This window comes from Pleurodeles waltl, chromosome 2_2 (genome assembly GCF_031143425.1).
Source record: "Pleurodeles waltl isolate 20211129_DDA chromosome 2_2, aPleWal1.hap1.20221129, whole genome shotgun sequence".
NCBI classification, from domain to species: Eukaryota; Metazoa; Chordata; class Amphibia; order Caudata; family Salamandridae; genus Pleurodeles; species Pleurodeles waltl.
The window spans coordinates 1026712850-1026733025 of record NC_090439.1 but is presented as its reverse complement, the minus strand read 5'-3'; the positions used below and the strand labels follow the sequence as shown (position 1 = coordinate 1026733025).

Here is a 20176-nt window from a genome sequence, read left to right as displayed (position 1 = left end):
ACATTTAAGAGGAATTTCACTCAAGTGACTCACAACTGTGGTTAAATCGTTTTGCCTCGTTGTTTATCCTTTCTTTTGACTTCAGGTTCTTCTGAACATGTAAGTATGTCCTAGTTTTTTCAAACTGACCTGCATCGCTGCTCTATAGTTTAGTATTATTCTTCATCAGGCTAATAAATTATGCAAATTATTAGAAACTTGCCCTTAGATGCTAACACATTTGCCACTTTGGACACAATTTTAAATGAACTCTTAATTTTGGTTGGGCTGGTTATTTTTTGTATGCCCAGCGTTGGAAGATCTGGGCGAATTTAACGGAGAGTAAAATGAAGATTGCAAAGATGGCAATGGATCGTTAAATGTAAGTCCCAGAAAGCAAACATTTTCATAATTATGTTGAAAAAATATGATGCTATGTTATATCAATTTGTATTGCAAAATAATCACAAGTGAAGGTATCCAGGAGCTGGAACAGGTGTGTTGGTGTTTGTGTAGGCATTTGGGTGTTGTACCCCTCAGACTAAGTCGAAGAGCCAGGTCTTCAACTTCTCATGAAATTCGAGAAGTGAAGAGGAGGACCTGATGTGTTGAGGAAGGTCATTCCAGGACCTGGTGGCAATGTAGAAGAATGCTCGACCTCCTGTTCTGCTTTTGTGGATGCGCGGTGTGCGTGAGTGAGAGAGTGGCTGAACATAGGTGTCTGGTGGGTCGGTGAAAGTGCAGTTAGTTGTTCAGGTATGCTGGTCCAATGTTGTGCAATGCCTGCATGTGTGAGAAGTTTGAACTGGCTGCCTTAGTGGTGCCAGTTGCAGCTTTCTGAGGTGCGTTGAGATGTGTGTGCAGCATGGGAGGTTGGCCTAGAGTTTGTGTGAGATGTTTGGAGATCCCATGCAGAGTGCGTTGCCGAATTCTTATCTGCTTGTGATGAAGGCTTGCGTAACGGTGCATCTGGTGTTCATGGGTAGCCAATTCAGTATCTTGCTGGGCATTTGAATAATGTTGAAGCAAGAGGGTCTGACTGCATTGACCTGCATTGTCATGTTGAGCTTGTCATCCAGGATGATTCCCATGTTTCTGGCATTGTCATGCATTGTGGGTGGGGGTCCAAGCTCAGATGGCCACCAGGTGGAGTCCCATGGAGAGTTCTTGTTTCCGAAGGTCAGCACTCCTGTCTTGTCGGAATTAAGTTTTAGGCAGTTAGATCTTATCCAGTCTGCTACATTGATCATCCAGTTGGAGAACTTGATTCTGGTGGTGGTGGGCTTGTCGGTCAGAGAAAGGATGAGTTTGGATCCATTGGTGTAGGATATGACAGTGATGCCTTGGGATCTAATGATGTTGTCCTCATGTAGATGTTGAACAGGGTTTGGCTGAGTGATGAACCCCAAGCAACTCTGAAGATCAGGTTCTTGGATTTTGATGTGTAGGGTGGTAGTCTGACTCACTGTGTTCTTCCTTTGCCAAAGGCTGCAGGGAGGTCCAGTAGAATGAGAGCTGCGGTTTCTCCACAGGCCAGTATAGTGCAGATATTATCTTTTGTCACGATGAGTGGTGTTTCTGTGCTGCAGTTGCTCTGGAATCTTGATTGGGTATGGTCCAGTAAGTTGTGCTGTTCGAAGTGACTGGTGAGTTGTCTGTTGATGGCCTTTTCCATTACTTTGGCTGGGTCATGGAGCGGAGAGTTAGGACAGAATTTGCTCAGTTCGCTTGGGTTGGCAGATGGTTTTCTGAGGAGGACGTTGACTGCTGCATGTTTCCAGTCTTTTAGGAAGGTGGATTTAATGGAGGTGTTCATGATGTGGATGAGGGTGTTGCTGGTTAGTGGATCTCCCATGTTGTAAATGTGGTGGGGAATGGGTTTGTTGAGGACCTGGAGTGTACAATTTTTGCGATTGTTGTAGTGTCTTCTTCAGTGAGAGTTTTCCATTCAGTCAGGTGTCTATCTCGGTTGGTGGTGGTCAGGTAGGTGATGAGATCTTTAGGGTCCGATTATTGTTTGAAGTTGCTGTAAATCTTTTCTATTTTTCGGTGGAAGAAGTTTGATAAGTAGTTGCAGAGTTGCTTGGATTGGGATGAGGGTGATGACTGAAGCCTCGGGTGGTGAATTCTTTCACAATTGAGAAAGTCTCCTCACAGCTGTTGGAACTTATCTCTCTGCATTTGGTTAGTTACCTTTTTTTGAAGTCTCTCAAAAGTTGGTGGTAAGGTGCAGCATTTTAGGTGTGTCTGATGTCTGCCTCATGTCTGGTTCCCCATTTTCTTTCTAGCTGTTTACAGAAGCTTTTAGATTCCTGGAGGTTGTCTGTATACAAGCTTGCTTGTTGGTTGGTTCTTTATTTAGTGCCTTTGAAGGGCACGAGGGAGTCAGCACAATTCATGATCCATTTATTGAATTTAAATATGTTGTTGAGGTGTTGGGTTGGGTTGGCTTGTTTTTAGAGAATTGGGCCAGTCTGCATCTGCTACTTTGCTCCAGCTGCTGCTGGGTAGATTGGTGGTTGTGTGGCTTTTTATGTGAGTCCATGTGAGCGGTTAGGCAGAGTTGTATGTGATCCTGTTGCGGTGGCAAAGATTGGATCCAGGGTGTATGCGTTGATGTGTGTTGGGGCTGTGAAGAGCCTGGTGAGTCTGAAGTTGATTGTTAAGGGAGCGCTGAAATATGTGATGAGGTTGCTGAAGTTGGTTCGTGGGCCCAGTGGTCGATGTGCAAGGATGCCTTTAAGGGTTAAGCTGTGGTCTGTTTTTTTTCTGAAAAGCATGTGTTCTATGAAGGGGGTGTTGATGTCCGTGGATGAGGTGCATTTGATGGTGTCCTTGTGGATGTGTGCGAGTAAAGGCAGTCCTGTTGAGTGATCTTGTAGCCAGCTGGAATAACCATGATGAAAAAATAAATCATCTGTATGAAGTCTTTCCAGTAAGCATCATTTTTGAAAATGATCATCTACGGCTCCTGTTAGTTCACATGCAAATTGTTTTTCCAAAAACGCAGTTGAAATAACATTGAGTAAAATGCGTATTCATTTTGAAAATGCTTTATATAGTAGTCTAATAAAGAGAAAAGACCCACGTGGGCAATATGTGGATGTTATCAGTTATGTGACTTTTTTGTTTCTAGATCTTCAGCAGAATACGGTGTACGGATTTATGTGAACTTTCTTTTGCTCTTTGTCTTCAGCCCTTTCAGCTTGTTCTTCCCGCAGAGGTGAAACCTGACAGCAGCTTTGCCAAGAGATCTCAAACAACTGGACATTTAGTGCTCACCATGCCAAAGGTATGTAGTGTATCTTTGAGAGACCGCATTTTAAGTATTGGATTCATCTGTGTGGAGGCCTCGAGAAGCATGTTCAAGTCAGTCATAGAATATCTCATTAGGTAATGGAGCTCAGGGCGCCATTCTCCCGTCAGGGAACATTTGCTTCGGAGTAAAGAGAAGGTGATTCTGACAGATAATCATTGCAGGGCGTACGGAAGTGCTCCAAAGCGTGCTGGAGGGAATGCTGGCTAGGCAGCAGGAGCTGCCGGATGTTACAGACAGACTGCGGGGCAGTACAATGCCCGCTCATGGGCCGGTTTCCTTATAGGTACATGAGGGGTGTCCAAGGTGCCTACATAAGAGGACCTTATACCTTATAACCTCTGTCCTGAAAGCGTTAATATTAAGAAAAACATAACCTGTGCTCTCACTGTGCTGCTCACTAGCTTTGTTCACTAGTATATTTATTTTGCATTTATTTATCATTCATTCACATCGTAATGAAAGGGGTAATAATACTTTCGGAAACATATGTGTGTATATACTTATATACACCAGTCAGCGAAAGTAAAACCAAATAATACGTTTGGCTGAAATTCCCATTTCTATTCAACATTTAACCCGGAAACCTAAAAGCGCAACGTGGTACCTTTTGAAGCTGCACTGTTCCATCACGCTCAGCATTGACTCGAGCAGTTTTTCCCACAAGCGCAGGCAGTTAGTTCGGCAGTGTTGTTATAGTGAGTTTGGCGGATGGAACGCTCAGTTGCCAGGCCTCTGGGGGCCAGCCTCTCTTCTTGGCAGCACGAGCCATATGCCATGCTAAGTGATCCCCGCTAACACGGTGGGAATCATGTTGTCAAGTGCTTTGGTGGGTGCGGAGAAATGGCAGCTGTCCACGACTGCTATGCTTTTTGTTTGTACCCTCCCCCCCCCCAGTCGGGGTTTATTTCTGTAAAACCATAAAACAATGGCTGTGCCATGCTTACATTTTTCTCCAAACACCAGGGGTTATTCCTATTGGTTCTTCTTCAGGTTCGTAAATCTAGTGTTCCTTCTGTTTTCCATTGCCTGACAAACAAACCGGTGGGTCGTTGGTGAAACGTTCCACTGGCTGAGCCATCTGAAGCTCCTCTGTCTGAAACCTGGTGCTTCTTCCTTGGACGACAGTTCACTAAAATGCCAGGGTACTGAAAGTGGCTAGGGGTCGCAAAAGCAGTGCCAGGGGTCGCAAGGAGCAAGCCAGGGGCCGCAGCTGTGACATCTGGCATCCCTTAAATGATGTTCATGTCTTCTTTCGACTAAATTTACTTATTTATTTATTTGAGGAGTTTCTTAAAGCGCTAACATGACCCTAAGGGTACCACTACGCTGTACAAATAGCATAAAAGTCATAAGTATATGGTAAGAAGCTATCAGGAAAAAGCGAATATCAAAGCAAATTGTACTGTGAACAAAAATTGGTTAGGTAGGTTTGTATTGTAGGGGTGCATCATTGAATATAAATCAACTGAGTACCTCAGGGTTATTACTGAAGTAATAAGTAATTTGTTCATGAAAAGCATTTTTATTTCTTTTTTGAATGAGGTAGTTGAGGGGTTTGACCTGATTACAGGTGGCAAAGCGTTCCATATTTTTGGGGCTAGGCCGTAGAAGGAGCGGTTGTAAGTTTTCTTTTTGTTGAGCTTCTGCGGTTTCAAGAGTAGTGAGTTAGCGCTTCTTAAGGTGTGACTGCCTCCAGACAGATCCTGTTTCTTGGCCAGGTAGACTGGAGTCTTATGGTGGAGGGCCTTGTGTGTCATGCAGCTATCTGTAGCTGGATTCTTACTTCAAACAGGAGCCAGTTTAGTAGTTTTAGGTCACGATTGATGTGATCACATTTTCTGGTGCTTATCCTTATCTGCGCCAGTCTTGCTTTAGGTAAACCTGCAAGAGTAGCATTCCCGTAATCTAATTGTGAAGTGACTAGGGATTGCACTGCCAACTGAAAGTCATTCCAGGTGAAGAAAGGTTTGATTTTCCTTAAAATGTTTAGTTGGTAGTTGGCTCCCATGGTGGTTGCGCTGGTATGATTATGCATATTTAGGTGTTTGTCCAACGTTATGCCAAGTGATTTAATAGAGTCAATGATGTGTGTGGCGCAATTGAGAGCTGCAAGTTGTTTGAGCCAATCTTTTACGGGGGCAGAGTGATTGTGAGGGGTGATCAAGAGGATTTCCGTTTTGAGTATGTTGAGCAAAAGGTGGTTGCAGGTTAACCAGTTGAGAGTATTAATGTCCTCGGGTGATGAGATTTTCAGGTGTAATTGTGTATCACCCACATACATGTGGTACTGAATATTTGAGCGTTTTAGAATTTCAGTGAGATGTTCCATGAACATATCGAGACCTGAGTGATGTCGGAGAGGGTTTAATTGAGTTTTATCCTTTGAGCTCTGTTATCAGGAGGAAAACCAGTTTAAGACTGCCCCAGATATCCCCCTTCTTGACTCTAAATGGAGTGAAGAAACTGCTGGCTTGGTTGATGAGGCATCCGCCACCTGTTGGCTATTTTACTTGCCTTGTTTAAGGCCTGTTGTGATTAAAACAACCACTTGGTGTGGATTTCTTTGGTTTGATTTCTTTGGTTTGACTTAGGGGGTCATTCCAACTTTGGCGGGCGGCGGAGGCCGCCCGCCAAAGTTCCCCCGCCAGAAGACCGCACCGCGGTCAAAAGACCGCAGCGGTCATTCTGGCTTTCCCACTGGGCTGGCGGGCGACCGCCAAAAGGCCGCCCGCCCGCCCAGCTGGAAAGCACCAGCAATGAGGATGCCGGTTCCGAATGGAGCCGGCGGAGTTGCTGGTGTGCGACGGTAGCAGTTGCACCCGTCGCGATTTTCAGTGTCTGCCAAGCAGACACTGAAAATCAATGTGGGGCCCTGTTAGGGGGCCCCTGCAGTGCCCATGCCAGTGGCATGGGCACTGCAGGGGCCCCCAGGGGCCCCACAACACCCGTTCCTGCCAGCCTGGTTCTGGCGGTGAAAACCGCCAGAACCAGGCTGGCGGGAAGGGGGTCGGAATCCCCATGGCGGCGCTGCTTCCAGCGCTGCCGTGGAGGATTCCCTGGGGCAGCGGGAAGCCGGCGGGAAACCGCCGGCTTCCCTTTTCTGACCGCGGCTTTACCACCGCGGTCAGAATAGCCCTGGAAGCACCGCCAGCCTGTTGGCGGTGCTTCCTCCGTCCCCTACCCTGGCGGTCTCGGACCTCCAGGGTAGGAATGACCCCCTTAGTGTCTTAGGATGTCAACTATCTTTTAAGCATCTTTTTCTTGAAAAGAGGATTTTTGTTCCTTCGTTGTCCCACGTTTCTTTTTCTTTCTGGTTTCTCTGTCGCCATGCCTGTACTTTTTGACCAGTTTCCCCACTGGTGTTAAGATTGTGTTATGTTCCTAGCATGCTTTTGTACCTCTTGATATTATCACCTCTGTCGTGTAAGTGGAATGAAGCCTGATACCTGACCTTCTGCCATATGCTATAAAGATGCTTTATTATTTCACTGCAATCCTCGCTTCTGTGGGCCTGGCCTGACTTCAGGCTCACATAGAAGAGAGCGTCCTATGTAATACATTTCTAATTACAAGGCAACAGTAAATGTACAAGCCACCCTCCCTCTTCCATGAATTGTATATTGATTATGTATAAATTTGTGAGCAGATATTTCCCCCAAAATTCTAAATTAATGTTATGCCACCTAGATGCTTTACTAAGCATCGTGCTGCAAGATCCATGTGCAGTTAGGATAAATGTAAATTAAATTTTAATTTGGATAACATGAATGATGGCAGCAAGTATTAATATAATGAAATTCTGAATGTAATTTGACAAGAACAGCTCAAATCTGCAATCTGAATTAATGACGAGTGTATCACTCCTCCTATTTACATCTCTTCGCTTTTCATGTAAGAACCCTATCTGAGTCGTCTGCCATCCATAGCTTCAAAGGAAAATACTCAATGCCAGGGGCTGATGAAGGAGATGTTCCAGGCATGCTGTCTCGAGATTTGTCAGTGAATAGCCCTGCAATCACCTACCTCCTCTAAAGATGAGGTCTACTTGAGGCTCTGCTTTGACTACGCTTAGGTCATCCTGGGATAGCGCCAGAAGAACAAGCTCAAATGCACACTCCCAGTAAATGTTAGATAGTAGATTGTGGCAAGATTTTGGTAATTGGATAATGACGACCTATCAGCAGCAGGCTTGGAGGAAGATGCCCCTGATTGCTCGACTCTAGAGAAATCATTGCCCACGTGTGGAAGGTATGCCCTTACATCTACCTGAATCTTTGCCCTCCGCATCTGATTTTAAGAATAAGGATTGTCTGTTTCATGCTGTGGGCCTCATGGCTGTGTGGTTCAGCCTCCTTGGGAAGAAGGCACCTTGAAAGCTCTTTAAGAAGTACATTTTGCTGTAAAGCAATCTGTTTTGTAGGACGTGTGGGTGAAATACGGGACAGAAGGACAGCACATGCAAATGCCTGCTGCTCATATTAAAGCAAGGTTCTCCTTCAGTCCAAGGTACAACCAAATTGAATGGCCACTGCTGCTCTCCAAGCTCGGAGGTTTTCTTTTCCTACCAAAGATGTTTAGATATCTCTTGCCGAGACAAAATCCTGAGGACTTTGTCACATGCACCTAGGGCTTTTTTCCTGCTGTACAGTTTCAAGCTGGATAACCTAAGTCTGAATGAAGAAATGTTCACTGGGACCAACACCAACATTTGATCTGGCCTCAAGTGCTTGTTGTTGGACTTACTTGGTCCCCATATCCGGCTAAAGAGTATTTGTACCTGATGTCCAGTACTCACCCAGGGCTCCCACTTAAATGCCCAGCCTGATCTGATCTCTGCAAGAGAGAATGCATGGTAGACATCTCAAACACCCAATTCAGTCCCACAGTTTGTATTCATGGGTGAGCCTTGTGAGGTGTGTAGATCCTAGCTGGAACACAAAAGGACACATGGACATTTTTGTTTTTTGTTCCACTTTTAATTGGATTTCAATGTAATGCGTTATTGCATTTATGTTAAATGCCATTTTTTTCATAAACTGAACCTATTATATGATGCTCTTCACTTTTGTTTAATTTTTGTTTTTAAATGTTGCTCTTTTTAATTCAATTTAGTGTGGATATTTAATCTCTCATTTCTGTAACTATATTTTGCTGTGACTGGTTTGTTACACTGAGCACCTCACATATGTTTTCAAGGGACTCCCTATTTGATAAGGCTAAACTACCAAAGGTGAACAAATGCTTGACCCTGTGGATTCTGCAGTTTTCTCAGCGCATGGGAGCAGCCACAGTTTACATGAAAACTGACCTCTAATCCTCGTATCCTGCTAGTGTATTTCCATACACCTTCTTTCCTGACGGCCCTAGGGGATTTCAATTATCTGTCTTAAAAAACTTGAAGATCCATCTTCTGCTGTAGCATTTGAACTTACCACCTTGCCCATGTCATTGGAGATTCCTTTATGTACCTAAGTTGGTGCTTTTTGCACACATGCAACTAGTCAGTCTACTCTTTCATTGCCAAAGCTAGTAAGATTTCCTTTTTGTTAAGCGTCTAGCATACATTGCAATAATAAGAAACATCTTGAGATAAAGCTCCAACACAAAATAATAGCTTTACATACTGTGCTTAAGCATGGACTCTACTCTTAGCTAGTCTTAATAATTGTGTAGGTTTTTGGTTGAATAGTTGTGAACTTTCAAGAAAATGTAAGAGTGTCTTACCAAAAAATAATGAAGTACATTTTTAGACTACCATGTCTCGAGGTTTTACTCTTCAAGCAGCTAGATATTGCCCACCTGAAACATCTTTATTCTGTCCAACATCAGTAGTCTGTTGCATTGAGAGATAAGTGAGGACTACTAATTCTAGCTTTGATATGTATTTAATTTTATATGTGTTGTACACGTCCAGACATAGTAAAGCCCTCATCCTATCCATGGATTGGATCAATGTCTGCCTCGTGCATATTAGCTTAAAAAGGTAGCGCTCATATGAGTCTGTAATAAGCTGCCAACCATTCATTTCCACTTCATCATATGCCACCCATATTTTCTATAGCATTCATACATTGATAACTATTTGGCATCCCACCAGAGACAGCATGGCCACACATAGTTTAGTGGTTTAAATATGTGCATATATAATATTAAGAAGAAGCCAGCCTCTATAGAATTGATGAGGGAATCCAGTAAACAGCCTCAGATCATGCTCTAGACCTAATATGTCTCAGATATACTGCTTTATCTGTAGCTTCAGTTTAAACGTGTGTAGCACATCATCTTCCTGTAAATAATTCATAAGCAGCAGTGTCACTAGGACATTCTAAAGCAATGTCTGACATTACACATTCAGTAATACAGGTGCTTCTAGACCTAACAATAACATAACATTTATATGTCTTTAGGCAACAGCCAGATGTTCTGTGTGATATATTTTCTTAGGGGCATGGGAAAGTATGTGGTTAGTGCATCCTATGTGAATACTCGTGTTTACCATTGGTGTTGCAAAGTCATAATGCTGGTGCTCTCCTAACGCTAGAAGGTGATATAACATCTTCTTAGTGTTGGGTGCTAGTTTTCTGATCAAATTGGCCCTGTTGCTGGGGTTCTTCAGGAGTGCCTGGGTTGCAGGTCCTCGAGCCTCATTCGAACAGCCAGGTCTTGCGGGCCCTTTGGAATTCCGGAATACTGCACAAAAAAAACAGTGAAAAAGCAAGGAGGAAACAGTGAAAACAAGGGAAAAGCAAGTAGAATGCACACCAAAAAACGAGGAAAGAAGCAAGGAGAAAGCAGTGAAAAACAAGGGAAAAGTGACCAGTGCCACAAGCCCGAGTCTCAACGTCATCACCAATGATGAACTGATATTTTAATTGCTTTAGGAAGCTCAGCCCCTCACCCCTGGACTACTCCACAATGTCCATTGCAATCGTGACACATACCACCACTACGATTAAGAGGAAGGCGGCTATGATGAAGATTTCTATGAAGAGGGCAATATTATTAGACTTACAGGATGCCAATGGGTAGAACACCCACCCCCCCCACCCTCGATATTGGCCATCCTCCCCTAATCAGGAAATGGCTACTGAAGACTCGGCCTCCTTTGTCACAGTGATTAGGAGGGCGGCGGAGATCTGGGACCTGATACTGCTCATGCAAACAATCTAAACTAATGTCCTTACAGAGGTCCTTAACCCTGACAGTATCAAACAAGAACCTCTTCTGCCCTCTAATGAAGTTCTCATTGATGGTCCTGATGGGTTCTTGGGCAAAACCAGGATCTTGCCCACCGGTAGACATACAAGTTCCAAGAAATGACAAGCCAGCTCCCGGGGACCCTGACTTTGGGCTCCAGCACCCCACCCGTAGAGCTTGGTGGTACAAGCATCATCCAGCCACCTGAATTTGAATTCATTGCCCACAACACTACATCACAGGGAATCAAAACAGACTAAAAGCTTTGTCAAACGCATGTTTTCTACTGCCAGGCTTGAGTTCTGAGAACACCTTTTGCCTCCTTGGATGGCATTCACACAAATTGAGGGGAAGAGTGGCAAACATCTTGCTAGCTGTTCTGGAAGAAGTAAGACAGACCTTGCAATGTCTAATCATTGATGGTCAAGATGCTGTGAAATATTCAATCCTTTCTTGCCTGGATATAACCAACTGTTTGGATTGGGCAGTCATGACCAGGGTGGTGCTTAGTTCCCAGCACTAACTTGTTATTTTGAGGGTGAGGGTGGGTAGCTGGCCATCAGCAACACACTATCCAGACCACAACTAACACTTCTGAAGCTGCTGCAAAACCACTCTAATTCTTCCTTGGTGGCACATGATCACCCGGTAGGAGGTCGATGTAGGAAGCTGGCCTGGTGTGTGGTGAGCATCTATGGTGTTATCACCTTATGCCAGGTCGAGGTATCCCCTATTAGTGAGGCGAAGACAGTGTCTAGGAAGCCAGGGCTCTCTAGAGGTAGCTGTGGATGAGCAGCCAAGACCTATCTAGGAGACATGCAAAGCTTATGCAATACCACTACAGCCACACAGCACGTACACACATGAAAGAACCACACAGTGTTACAAAAATAAAGGTACTTTGTTATAGTAACACAAATACTAAAATACTGTATAGGCAATACTCCACTAGAAGGTGAGTAAACACACTATTTTGTACACATTAGAAGTCATTGATTAGTATAGAAAGCAATAGAAAACAGTGAAAACAATAGTAAACAATGAAGGCCCTGGGGGAGACCAAACCATATACTAAGTGGAATGTGAAAGGCATTCCCCCACCCAAGCAAGTGGAATCAGCAGAGGGAAGCTGGAGGAACTAGGAACCCCACAAGGTAAGTACCAGGGTGCCCACCAGCGACCAGAAGAGAAGAGGTAATTACCTGTTTTTTCCCCAAACCCGCAGGAGAACTTTGGAAAGGGAATGTGCAAGACCCAGACAAGACTGAAAGATGCCAAAGGTGGATCCTGACAGAAGAAGACCTGCAAAAGAAGGGAACCAAGTCCAGTTCGAGTTGGAGTATCCAGCTGTGGCAGGAGCCACTACCCACCCTTCTGTGGATGCAGGACCAGGTCAACGGTGGCGGTAGTAGGTCAGCAGTGCTGCACAGGAGCGGAAGAGGAGTTCCAGAGGTGATGCAAATGATGTCCCACGTTGGCAGTCGTGATGCAGTCATTCAGTGGTGCTTAAAAACCACCAACTGTTGCGCCGCGGGCCGCTGCGGCACCTCTCGGCCGAACCGCAGAGGAAGCCGCAGCATCTCCCGGCTGGGCCGCGGGGGAAGCCGCGGCCCGTGTCAAAGGTCGCGGTGCCCGCGGCGGCCCTTTTCTACGGCCGCGCGCTGTTATGGGGACGCGGCGAGGCCGGAGGCCCAGAATTGGGTCACGGTTCTCACCGCGCACAGCGCGCGATGCGGACATGGTTGTGGGGTGTCTGGGCCCTCCCCCCTAGCATTACCTACCTGCCACACGCCTTCAGGGCCTTCCTCTTCCTCATGCATGGTTTTGAAGCATAGGTACACTGTTCCAATTAGAGTAGTCAAACCGGGAGACCTGTGATCTCAGGAGCTGGAACCCTCAAGCATCACTTTGGATGACTAGCATCATCATCGGGAAATGCTCCTCACCAGGCCGGCTCTGCAATGCCTAGTGGGCACCCCGATGTGGGGGGCTCTCAGCCGGACTCTTGTGATAGTGACTGGTAAGTTCAACTATACAAATTGTAAGGCTTAAAGTCACCACCAATAAACAAAATGACAGAGAGGTTAAAATTGGTTATTCATCCACTGGACACCATCATTTAATCAATCTGATATAACAAGGATAAAGACCAAGGTTAAAATCAAAAAATTGGAAAGAAAAATTGAGGATTATGCTCAAAACCTTTCAAAAGTAGTGAATATTGTAGAGAGTCCTAAATATTAAAAGAACCTCTATACTCTGGTCGACATGTTTCGCATCTATTGGTCCAGCCGGATCCATTGACGCTTCATGAGGGCCTACACAACTAAATAATCAGACCTCTTCAAAGTAAGTATCACAGATTAGGATACATAGATACTGGTCACTTAAAGTTAACTGGTTAACACGGGTACCCTGGAAGACAAAAAACGAAAAACAAAAGAACATAGAGCACATCTCGAAATTTCTAAATGTCTAGAATCTGAGTATAAGTTACCATAACCAAAATTATGTCAAAAAACGAAATACGGGACACCACATGTCAGATCATGCTTACCGACCCCTAGTCGAGACCAGGTTCCTTGGGTGGTACGTTTCAAGGACTCAAGGTGACACTAAGTATAGTAAATGACAACGAGATATAAGACTATTATTGAGACACCAAATGGAAAATAAAAAATATAAAATAATGCTAACATCTAATAATGTCAAAATGGTTAAAAATTCAAGGGCAACTATGGGAAGTAGTGCCTCATATTGCCACAATTACTAATATTATTAATTGTCAAATTGTGCTGCCTAAGTGAGCAAATATGCAAGGTAATAGTGCTAAAAGTTAACACATTTACCGTGCTCATGGTTACCAAATGAGAATACATGGCTCATATTAAAGTAGATAATAAAGAGAGTGTAATAACTAAGGTCACGTGTGGACAAAAGCCGAGATTGCCTCACTAAAAAGACCGGTATGCGCCCGTGAAATGTAAGGGAGAAATTACATTAAAATAAATTGCCCCATTTTCAAATTAATGGCGCCCGTCATTCTATTTATACACGGACTGTGTACTCACATAGTAATCACCGGTCCAGCTTGTTGGACCTAGCCTCGGAAACGGACGACCCGGAAAACAACCGGATCGGACACTTTCCGAGTTAAAAATAGACGCTGCGGGGCCCGTGTCCGAGCGCGTCTTTTCATGGAATTAGAGGGAGGACTACCAGGTGTCCAAAATGTCTTAAAAATTGAAGACCTTGGTCTTCATCCTTGTTATATCAGATTGATTAAATGATGGTGTCCAGTGGATGAATAACCAATTTTAACCTCTCTGTCATTTTATTTATTGGTGGTGACTTTAAGCATTACAATTTGTATAGTTGAACTTACCAGTCACTATCACAAGAGTCCGGCTGAGAGCCCCCCACATCGGGGTGCCCACTAGGCATTGCAGAGCCGGCCTGGTGAGGAGCATTTCCCTATGATGAAGCTAGTCATCCAAAGTGATGCTTGAGGGTTCCAGCTCCTGAGATCACAGGTCTCCCGGTTTGACTACTCTAATTGGAACAGTGTACCTATATTTAATTACTATTGATGGGAGATTGTACACTGGACCATTAACACTCCCGGTCCCTCCCCTCCTTGTTGATTGTGGTTTTGAAGCATGCCTTCTCCTTCCCAGCATTCCTTGCACTTCCCTTCTTCCCTGCATGCATCTGTTCCTTTTGTACAAGAGTATATTTTCTATCTCTAGCTATAGCTCCTTCCCAAGCCAAGATGGTGGTGTTACTTCTTCCTGTTTATCACTTCCTGTCTAAGGGTATATAAGGGGAATCAGTTCTTCTTCTCATTGCGTTGCAACACTTCAGCGGTGGTGGTCACGCACCGGCTGGTCTTCGTTTGGGACGCCAGTCATTCTTGTTCTGTCTTCAGTCTTCCATATTTCCAGGATCCTGAGTTCTAATCCTTGTGTCCTCCTTCTGTTTCAGGGAGTTCCTGTTGGAGGTTTTTTCCCCCTTGGGGTTTTTCCTCTGGGACTCCTTCTGGAGGGCACGGACTTACTAATAGTGGCTTACTATTGATAACAGCACCATGGCTACCGGAAGGGGTCGCCCCTACCTCGGTCAGAGCAGGACTTGCAGGAACCGGGGCCGCTCACCATCCCTCTCCAGTACCGACGGTAAGCCCAGGGTGAGCCGTGACAGATTGCAACGCCCAAAACTTCAGTCGCTGACCGGAACCATGGAGAATCCCGTGATGAATACAGAACCAATAAGTCAAACCTTGCTCCTGACTATCCAACAACAGGCCCAAGAACTCGAACAGCTACGAACCGAAAATCCGGCTTTCCGACAAGCCTTAGCCTCTAGAACCACGGATGTTCCTACTGTCTCTGCAACCACACCTCGCTTCTCTGGGGATCCTAACAAATTGCGAGAGTTCCTAGATGCCTTGACAGTCTATTTCGCATTCCGTCCTTCACAGTTCATGCAAGACAAGACTAAGGTTGGATATTTGATCAGCGCTCTATCTGGCCCAGCCTTGGCCTGGGCAACCCTTTTGGTGACAGGAAATGATCCCAGCCTGTCTAATTATTCAAACTTTGTCGCTGCCTTTAAACAAATGTTTGAACGTCCTGGACTTGAGTCTTCAGCAGAAGAAGCTCTATGTGATATTCAGCAAGGAAGTCAGGACGTTCTACAATACATCACACGATTCAGACATTTGGCAGCTGGAACTTCTTGGGTGGAGCGTACTTTGGTGACCTTGTTTCGCAGGGGTCTAGGGGATGACATCAAAGATTAACTAGTGCACTCCACCAGAGTGGAGAACCTCAAGGGTTTAATGGATCTGATCCTTGCGATAGAATATCGTCTAAATGAGCGAAGGGTGGAGAAGTAAAAGAGTTGTATACCATCACACTCGATGACGTCCCACGCCCTTCCTCATCGCTCCGAGGAGACTCGTTCTGAACCTAAAGGTACTACTGATGAAGAGCCTATGCAAATTGACATGGCACGAGGGCCACTATCAACTAGTGAGCGGGAAAACAGGCGAAGAAAAGGACTTTGCAATTACTGTGGTGCTGCTGGTCATCTACTTCGTACCTGTCCTGTCCATCCAGCTAAGCCCTTGGGAAACGTCAGCTCCCGTCCTCTGTGAGAAGGGTGAGGACGGGATGTTCCGAGATACCTTCCATCTGTTCCTCAAGGGAAGAAATAACTGCTCTTTCTCCTCTTACCTGTCACATTAACAGATGGCCGTGAAGAAAGAGCACTGGCCTTGCTGGATTGTGGAGCCAGTGGTATCTAGCTAGACGAAACCTGGGCCATGGAAAGACAGATTCTGCAAATACCCAAGGAAGTACCAGAGGAAGTCCACACGGTGGATGGTTCACTCCTAGCCTCGGGGCCTGTCCGGCATACCACTCCTACCTTATGTCTGCAGTTCGGGAAACATCAAGAAAATATTTCCTTAGACTTAATATCCTCACCGCATCACGTAATGATTCTGGGGATTCCATGGCTAACTCTGCCTAATCCCTACATTAATTGGGAAACCAGAACCATTTCTCTTTCCTCCCACTTTTGCCAACACCATTGTTATTTAGCAGGAACCTATTGGTCCCCGAAGAGTCTCTTACTAACACCACCTAAGGTGGGATGTTCCATCCTACAAGGAGTACCCAGACATTATCTAGAATATGCCGATGTATTCCAGAAACCAGAAAGGCCAGAACTACCACCCCATAGAGAATATTATTGCGCCATTCCCTTGGAATCAGATGCCGTGGTTCCTTTCGAGCGAATGTATTCTCTGACCGAGCCTGAGAAAAAGATCCTCAAAGAATATCTAGAGGAAAATGTACAAAGTGGTTTGATTGCCCCTTCCTCTTCACCTGCAGGGGCTCCTCTCTTTTTTGTACCAAAAAAGACGAAAGACTTACGTCCTTGCATAGACTTTCGAGGATTAAATAAGATTACTACTAAGGATCGCTACCCTCTGCCTCTTATTAAGGACATCTTAGAAGCTGTCAGAGGGGCTAAGAAATTCACCAAGTTAGATCTTAGAAGAACATACCATCTTTTAAGGATAAAGGAAGGTGATGAATGGAAGACCGCCTTCAGAACATCTTTCGGCCATTATGAATATCGGGTGGTGCCTTTTGGACTAACCAATGCTCCCTCCATCTTTCAAAGATTCATGGACGCTATTTTTTCTGATCTTCTACACCAGACAGTAGTCGTCTATCTGGATGACATTCTAATATTCTCTGTTCACCCAGAACAACACACTAAACATGTACTCCAAGTATTGGAAAGACAACATCATCTATTCTGCAAGCCAGAAAAATGCGAATTTGACCAAACTGAGGTAAAATACTTGGGGTATTGCATTAACCAAGTAGGTGTTGCCATGGATTCAGACAAGATTCAAGCCATTCTGGATTGGCCATCCCCCTCTTCCATTAAGGAAACTCAGTGTTTTTTGGGATTGGCCAATTTTTATCGACAGTTTGTAGCTGACTTTGCCCAGAGAACCAGTTATATTACACAAACCCTTAAGAAAGACAATCTAAGGAAGGGTTTTTGTTGGACCCAAAACGCCGAATTTGCCTTTCAAGAGTTAAAGAAGGCCTTCATTCAAGCTCCCATTCTACGGCATCCAGACACCACCAAACAGTTCATCGTCGTCACGGACGCCTCAGAAAGAGCAATCGGGGCTGCCTTGCTACAAAAACAAGATGATGATGGGCTAGAGCACCCTGTATTCTATCCCTCACACATATTATCCAACTCCGAACGTAACTATTCGGTGTTAGAATGAGAACTACTCGCCTTGAAGACAGCTTGCACGGAATGGAGAAATTTTCTTATGGGATCGAAAGAACCTTTTGAGGCACGGACAGATCACCGGAATTTACAGTGTTTGAGAAACTTTCAGTGCCAAAATAGTCGTCAGGCTCGATGGGCTTTTTTTTTAGTCAATATGATTTTTACATCACGTATATCCCTGGTTTTCAGAATATTTTGGCAGATGCCCTATCCCGTCGCTACCCTGAGTGTAGTGATTCTCCTGTACAAAACCTATTTGAAAATGATAAGATCATTGGCCTCGTACAGACATTCCTAGACAAGGTTAAGACTGAATATTCCAACCTTGAAATAACCGAAATGAACAATTTACGACCGCAGCTTCATAAAGACCAGGAATACTGTTATTACAAAAAAGCCTTGTTTCTACCTACTAAGATAGTCCAAACAGAAGCCCTAGGTATGTGCCACGACTCTCCCATCGCAGGTCATCGCGGAAGGAAGGCTACCCAAGAGCTCCTGCTTCGCTCTTTTTGGTGGCCCACAATCAAAGCATATACTGAGGACTATGTGACTTCTTGTCCCATCTGCGCACAAGCCAAGACACCTCTCAATAAACCAGTAGGATTACTCCATCCGTTACCTGTTCCACCAGGTCCGTGGCACACTATATCCACTGATCTTATGTGCTCTTTGCCTCCTTCGGTTGGAAATTGGGTAATAATGGTAACGATTGATTCCTTCACAAAAATGGCATATTTCACGGCATTAACGAAACTACCTACGGCTAAGGAACTAAGTCAAATCTTTATTCAGGAGATCTTTCGGCTTCATGGCCTGCCACAAGTCATTATCTCAGATTGGAGTCCCCAACACATCTCCCGATTTTGGAAACAATTTTGTAAGACACTAAGAATAGAGGTGGCCTTATCATCAGGTTTCCATCCCCAAACGAATGGACAGACAGAACGGCTGAATCAAGGCCTTGAACAATATTTATGTAGTTTTTGTAATGCTATGCAGAGTAATTGGTCTACGTACCTACCACTTGCAGAATTCTCAAACAACAATTCAGTACACAGTGCTTCAAAAGTCTCCCCTTTCTATTGTTCTTATGGATTCCATCCAAAGGCCTTTCCTATTCCTCTGAAAGAAACCTCCAATCTTCCTGCCATTACCTCATATGTCCGGCAACTACGGGGTTTCCAAAGTGTCATACATTCAAATCTTTTAGCCACTAAAACACGTATGAAAAGAATGGCTGACAAGAAACGTTGTGAAGCCCCGCGTTATCAGATCCACGATAAGGTCTGGCTTTCCTCTAAATTCTTACCTCTCCGACTAACCCAAAATAAATTAAAACCTCGATAATATGGTCCATTCCTGATTCTTCACAAGATCAATCCTGTGTCTGTTCGTCTTCGCTTGCCTCTGACTTGGAAAATACATGCTGTATTCCATGTATCACAACATAAACCCTACATCCCTGATCTTTTTCGCAGACAATTCACCTGCCCTCCTCCTCAATTGATTGATAACATGCCTGAATACGAGGTCCAGGAAATCTGTGACTCCCGGGTCTTCAGTGGTCGTCTCCAATACCTCATTCATTGGAAGGGCTACCCTATGAGTGAATGCTCCTGGGAAAACGCATCTTCGGTTCATGCCCCTCATTTAGTCCTTTGTTTTTTCCGTCTTTTCCCTCACAAACCTGGGGCTTCGGGGGGGGGAGGGGACCTACTGTTGCGCCGCAGGGGCACCTCCCGGCCGAACCGCAGGGGAAGCCGTGGCGTCTCCCGGCCGGGCCACGCCCCGTGTCAAAGGTCGCGGCGCCCGCGCGCTGTTGTGGGGACGCGGCGAGGCCCAGAATTGGGTCACGGTTCTCGACGCGCACAGCGTGCGACGCGGACATGGTTGTGGGGTGTCTGGGCCCTAGCACTATCTACCTGCCACAGGCCTTCAGGGCCTTCCTCTTCCCCATGCATGGTTTTGAAGCATGCCTTCTCCTTCCCAGCATGCCGTGTACTTCCCTTCTTCCCTGCATGCATCTGTTCCTTTTGTACAAGAGTATATTTTCTATCTCTAGCTATAGCTCCTTCCCAAGCCAAGATGGTGGTGTTACTTCTTCCTGTTTATCACTTCCTGTGTAAGGGTATATAAGGGGAATCATTTCTTCTTCTCATTGCATTGCAACACTTCAACGATGGTGGTCACGCTCCGGCTGGTCTTCGTTTGGGACGCCAGCCGTTCTTGTTCTGTCTTCAGTCTTCCAGATTTCCAGGATCCTGAGTTCTAATCCTTGTGTCCTCCTTCTGTTTCAGAGAGTTCCTGTTGGAGGTTTTTTCCCCCTTTGGGTTTTTCCTCTGGGACTTCTTCTGGAGGGCACGGACTGTGGTGGCTTACTATTGTCAACAGCACCGTGGCTACCGGAAGGGGTCACCCCTACCTCGGTCAGAGCAGGACTTGCAGGAACCGGGGCCGCTCACCATCCCTCTCCAGTACCGACAGTAAGCCCATGGTGAATCGTGACACCAACAAGCCTTGACAAATGCTAGAGTCGGAGAAGAAGCTTTTGCAAGGCTGGAGAGGACCAGCAAAACCCAGTGGACTCGACCCAAGGAGGGGAGTCCAAGATGACCCTCAGCAGCTGGTAGAGTCACAAGAAGAGGAGGCATCCCCCACAGACGACCCACGGGCAGCAGGCACTGGAGTCGCAGTGAGGTCCAGTCAACACCCATGAAGAGGAGTTCCACGTCATTGGAGCAGCAGGCAGGAGACTGTGCTTTGCAGGAAGGAGTGCTGGGGGCTGGGGCTACACGGAGCCTGAAGATCCCTTGGAGAAGGAACAAACAAGCTTTGATAGCTGCAAGA

General features: G+C 45.4%; 1 protein-coding gene across 3 annotated transcripts in view; it reads left to right on the top strand.

Moving 5' to 3' along the window:
• DNAAF11 (dynein axonemal assembly factor 11) overlaps positions 1-20176 on the top strand; it is a 210929-nt gene that overhangs the window by 152384 nt on the left and 38369 nt on the right. For all 3 annotated transcript variants that reach the window (XM_069220770.1, XM_069220771.1, XM_069220772.1), the window contains exon 10: positions 3176-3271. In XM_069220770.1, coding sequence (XP_069076871.1) covers positions 3176-3271 — 96 coding nt within the window. The remainder of the gene's footprint in view (positions 1-3175; positions 3272-20176) is intronic.